The sequence below is a fragment of the Schistocerca americana genome, chromosome 1, assembly GCF_021461395.2.
Source record: "Schistocerca americana isolate TAMUIC-IGC-003095 chromosome 1, iqSchAmer2.1, whole genome shotgun sequence".
Lineage (NCBI taxonomy): Eukaryota > Metazoa > Arthropoda > Insecta > Orthoptera > Acrididae > Schistocerca > Schistocerca americana.
This window is the reverse complement of record NC_060119.1, coordinates 1,148,123,528-1,148,128,976: the sequence shown is the minus strand read 5'-3', so window position 1 is coordinate 1,148,128,976 and position 5,449 is coordinate 1,148,123,528. Positions and strand designations below refer to the sequence as shown.

The 5,449-nt window shown below is 36.7% G+C and overlaps 1 protein-coding gene across 1 annotated transcript; it reads left to right on the top strand.

The window, feature by feature from the left end:
* Positions 1 to 1,607: 1,607 nt before the first annotated feature.
* LOC124619365 (histone H2A.V) lies at positions 1,608 to 3,999 on the top strand. Its single transcript, XM_047145692.1, has 5 exons — positions 1,608 to 1,687; positions 1,832 to 1,909; positions 2,087 to 2,200; positions 2,479 to 2,608; positions 3,560 to 3,999. Exons 1-5 carry the CDS (start codon positions 1,685 to 1,687, stop codon positions 3,619 to 3,621), a joined length of 387 nt encoding a protein of 128 aa, XP_047001648.1. The 5' UTR covers positions 1,608 to 1,684; the 3' UTR covers positions 3,622 to 3,999.
* Positions 4,000 to 5,449: the final 1,450 nt, after the last annotated feature.

Genomic DNA, 5,449 nt, shown 5'->3' with positions numbered 1-5,449 from the left:
TACTGTAGAGTATGATCAAAGTTGCTTTGTTAACACTTTTGGATGATCCCTAAGTAGGTGTCTCCCATCTGCCTCGTCCTTCCAAGAGGCCAATACACTGTAAAGTAATTTTATTACATTTACACTAGAAATTAATATCTTCTGTAAGTTTCTTTTCGTATCATACTACTTGATGCTACCCATAATTACAAACTTGTTACTGAACCACAACTAAAAATTGTTTCTCTTCCCACATCTGTCATATCGATAGCATTCCGCTATTGTTAGATCCTCAATGAGAAACTATTGTTACTATATATATATATATATAATTGTTCTGTTTATTGTTGTCACTCGAGGGCGTCAAGGAGATGACAATAACAGGCTGTAGCAATGTAAAACCATCCGTTTGTTACTTGCCTACCTTACTCTGATCAATATTTTATATCACCAATGTTGTTCTAATGCATCAAATTGCTATGTGATTAATGTTAGTTTGTAAGTGTGCCTTGGTAGAATACTCCATGGAGATGTAACAATGAGGCAGAACATTTCGGTACCGATGTTTCCAATAAAGCGCTCTAGATTTAGTGGCGTAATTGTGGTGCTTCTCATTAGCGTGTCCGAGTACCTAATCACAGTTGCTCTCTAACACGATTCATCCCTTAGTAACGGCAACAATAACACGATGGTACGTCGCAGTTTATTTTAAATATGCCAGGTCTCAATGCAGCGAGGGTCAATTTTCTGCTCACAGTCCATGAAATACGTACATTGCTGCCGGACAACAACGGGGGCTTTTTGTGTAATTATTCGTTTTTGTAGACTTAACAAAACAGCAGAGTTTGAGACTAATTTGGTTGGGAATAGTTATACTTCGCACTCTACGTTTGTTTCTGCTTTGATTCAGAACCTATCTTTAAGATGAACAAAGAAAAAAAAAGTGACAATATAGAATCTCTTCCACAAATTAACAGAAATGAATAAGTAACGCTTTTTCTGTCAGCAGTCCACTACACAGAATTGTGCAACCGCTACCAAACTCCTCATACACAGACGCCCACTAAACCGAGACACGTGATTCTAACGCCGTTAACGCCATCTGGGAATATAGGTGTTCGTATCCAGCTGGCAGAGAAAATCTTTCAGGTTTCCAACTTCCACAGTTTTCTTAATAAAAATAAACGTTTTGCGGAACGAGACAATTTGTTTCTTCTGCGCTACATAGACGCCATTCTTCATGATTTAAAAGATGTTGCGTTTCAAGGACTATAATATTCTTATTCTTTAGCCACCGATCATCAATGGCGAACGATGCAAATTAACTTTCAGAGCGATTCAAAAACCCACGAAGTCGAAACTTTATTATTGACTGCAATTATTCTTAGGTTTTTTGACCAATGAAAAGAATATTCGGCTACGGTACAATTTCTGAAATGACATTATTGAAATTAAGTGAATAAACTAATGTACAAAAATTTTACATTTAAAATTTTATTTCCTTGCTTCGCCATGTTGCCAACATCATGCTGAGTCCCAACCATGCTTCTAGGAACATGATCGATAGATGGCGGGCTTCCCGCCTGTATACTTCGTCGCTATTGGCTGAGCTGAATCACGTGGCTGCTTTCATACTTTCACCAGTAGATTCGTTTGGCGGGTAGGCATAGCGTTGGTAGCAAACGGCATTGGAGATACGTTAGCAATGGTGAGTACAGATAAGTTTTTGTGGTAAATACGAGTCGGTTGTGTTCAATTGTGCCAAAATTGGAAACTTCAAGGTTTCGTCTAGCAACTGGCGAAGTTTGAACGACTTACTACGAAAATTAACCTCATTTTCGTGAATTTCTAGGCTGGTGGAAAAGCTGGTAAAGACTCCGGTAAAGCGAAGGCGAAGGCTGTTTCGCGGTCAGCAAGGGCAGGATTACAGGTACTGTTGTTCCTGTTGATAAATGAAAAAAAATAGTTTTGAGTTTCCTCCATAATAAGACTTGCCTTTATTGTGAAATTATATTTTTCTTTGGCAGAAAAATCAATGTTTTGTCTAGTGCTAACCGTGCGTTATGTTGGCTCCGCAGTGAACGCTTTTTTTTTTCTGTCTTCATAGTTTCCTGTTGGAAGAATACACAGACATTTGAAGAACAGGACAACAAGCCACGGTCGCGTTGGAGCAACGGCAGCTGTTTATAGCGCAGCTATCTTGGAATATTTGACCGCGGAGGTGAGTTACAAAATGGCTGCATAGACTTTGGAAGACGTAATCAAGGATCTGTTGTTTGTTGAAATAGGCCGTAGTTTATATAATGGTGAAGTTTCTGGGTAAGTATCTAACCTTGTCTTATAGGAAATAGATAATAGAAAGTCTGTCATTGTCGTGTCTTTGAATGTGTGTGTTTACAAAATATGAACGGTTGGGACCCTTCAAATTTTGGCGCGATTTTCCGTGCTGTTAGTATGTTGATTTTTATGTTTATTTTAATTGTAAATATTTTGATACAGGTCCTGGAGTTAGCCGGCAATGCATCAAAGGATTTGAAAGTGAAACGTATAACTCCACGTCATCTCCAGTTAGCTATCAGAGGAGATGAAGAGCTGGATAGCTTAATTAAAGCTACCATCGCGGGTGGTGGTAAGTGTAGCATTAAAATTAGTGTTGTATTTACTTGGATCTTGTAGAAGAATACACACACAGTCGCGTAATGGGATTGTTTACGAGTTCGTAGTGAAGTTTGTATGTTTTTAAAGGCACAACTTTGTGTAAGGATGCCGTGAGTGGTGCTTGTGGTTACTGAAAGTGGAAAGCAACGCTACAGTTTAACTGTTACGAACTGGCCTTGTGCCGGAATAATAATCGTAGTGAAACAAGAACTTTGTTCTTGCTTTGTTGGGATGTGCAGTGTCAAGTCACATACTTGATTTAGTGATGGTAACTGGGCTGTGGAAATGTTGCGGATTTAAAGTTCACTAATATTGCTATGTGATGTCAACTTCTTGATGCTCTGGTAGCATAGTTAGCACACTCAAGCATGTGATCTGTTTGTATATTAGGCCAATGGCTTCTCAGGTTAGCCAAGTTTTCTGCAGATATTTTGTATGGGTTGATTAGATTAAATAGGGAATCTGTTAGGTATACCTATTTCAAGAATGGAACAATAACATTGACGATTATATGGAAAGTAATGTACTAATATTCGTTACCAAATTCCTTTTATGTTGAAAAGGATGAATTTTGCTTTGTGAGGTATTTAGTACTTATTTGTGGAATTGTTAATTTGTAAAACTACTTCTTCCCAACAAAGAATATACCCATTGTGGGTGTAGAGTTGCTTCAGATAAATATTTTTGACTGATGCATAGCACTTGTGTTGCTGGGATAAGGGTGTAGAGGGTGCTCAACACTTTACATACCCTGGGGATTACACTTAAGATGTAAACATATGTGTACTAGATACTGTTTGAGCAGTGTTGGTAGTTTACTTCAGTTTCATAGGTGCATGTATCCTTAAGTGTCCAATAATACTGTTTCACATGATCCTCTAACATTAATCATGCAATTGATACAAAAAACTTTTCTTTCCAGGTGTTATACCACACATCCACAAATCTCTCATTGGCAAGAAGGGTTCACAGAAGCCAGCATAATGTGTAATGTGGTGTTATGTGAGGACATTAGTTTCAATAAGAAAGCAGTGACTGAACTTTGCATGAAATTGTGGAATTTCAAGAATGTGGTCAGACGTTGAAGACTGTTCATTTGCATTTAAAAGTTATTCATTACATTAAAGACTACTTCTATGACAATGTTAAAACACAACAGCAAATTCTGGGCACGTTTCACTAATTGAGTGAAGTTGATGTTAGGGGCATAGTTATTTTAAATGTTTTTGAAATGTCTTAAATTTATTGATACAGTCACAACATTAATGTTAAGCATTCATTAGTTTTAGATATCATTCGCCATAAACATATTTTTGACATTAAGTATTAAATATGTAGAAAATATATTCATTTCATATAAAATTTGCTTTGTTTCTTTGTCTAATCCCAAGTACTTAACAACTTCCCTAGTTCTGCATAGCATTGTTAGGAAAATGTGGTTTCACTGGTGATTGAAATTTAGATGTGGTTCGCTTGGAAGTCTTGCTTTAGCCAAAAATATCCTGTGTAATTATAGGTGTAAAATATTCATTGTGACAATATATAAATCAGTTTATTATTCTAATTGTAGCAATTGCAGTGAATTGTGGAGTGTCAGTATTGTGGTGTTTGTGTTGCGGAGAACAGTGTGTGTTGCTAGTGACATATTGAGTGGTAATATTTTGGTGATGCAACTTCTGTCTGCTCTGAGGATGTAAGAAAGATTAAATTTAGACAGATTGATGTGGGCAGTTGGTATTATGTGAGAAGGGAATTGTTGGCAGGAAGTGGACTTGAAGCAAGGGCTTAACTTTTGTGCCATTTTTTTATGGCAACTCTCGTAATGGCTGCTAACCTTTGGATTTTTGTATAAATTCTGGCTGTGCACTGCAAGGATTGTGTGGTTAGGGGAAAGTATGTGTAGAAAAAACCTGTGAAGCTCATCTGAGGGTATGTACATATAGGTATTGTTTCATACATATGCATTGTATGGAGTAGTAAAGCCAAAACTGAAAAGGTCTTTGATTTTAAAAGGAGGGTTTTTGATTAAATGTGATGAGATTTAAAAAGCTATATGCCATGAAGTTACTTCTCCTAAAGTATAAACTAAAAATGGCAATACTACATAATTACATGAAATGTTGGGAATTAGATATAGGGAGTTCTGTATGTGGTCACTGCTGAATTTATCAATCGGTTCTGCAATAGTAACTGTTGATCTTGAACTATGCAGTTATTGGGAGGTGGTGGCTTAGACAAAAATGCAGTTCTTAATTCAATGTGGGTGTTGTGAATGGTTAATTTTTTTTTTTTTTTTTTTTTTTTTTTTTTTTTTTAAAAAGATAGTGTATGGGCACTCTTCTAAAACGGAGTCATTGCATTTTGTAGATTGAATTATTGAGTCTGTAGTAGTGTGGAATGGAGTCAACGTGTTAGTGTGGTTCCAGATTAGCTTGCACCCACAAAGTCAGCTTCTTTGGGGAAAAAGCTGCTGTTTCTAAATTACTCAGCTTCTGTGTGTACCCTGTACTTTAATATTATTATAACATGTGAAACTACATTGACCCTCTATACTGTTTTTGTGTCAAAGATCTTGTGTACAAGATGCAGCAGGTACGATTAGTTCTTGTGGGTGACACTTGGATCATTAATGCAAGCATATGTACAGCAATAGAAAACAGTAAACAAAGGTCTTAAAAGTATCACTGGTTTCTGCCAAATGCTTTCAGCCTCAATTTTAGAAAGATGCCAATGTATTCAGTTAAGCACATCTAGAGCTAACACAGTGTAAACACATAGTGAGGAAGTAATCTGAGGAGTCCAAATTGATAAT

What these genes read in the sequence shown, in the direction of transcription:
- LOC124619365 (XM_047145692.1), top strand. An exon ending in CAGCAAGGGCAGGATTACAG is followed by an intron (nt 1,910 to 2,086) that starts GTACTGTTGTTC and finishes CTGTCTTCATAG; the next exon opens with TTTCCTGTTGGAAGAATACA. An exon ending in AGCTACCATCGCGGGTGGTG is followed by an intron (nt 2,609 to 3,559) that starts GTAAGTGTAGCA and finishes TTTTCTTTCCAG; the next exon opens with GTGTTATACCACACATCCAC.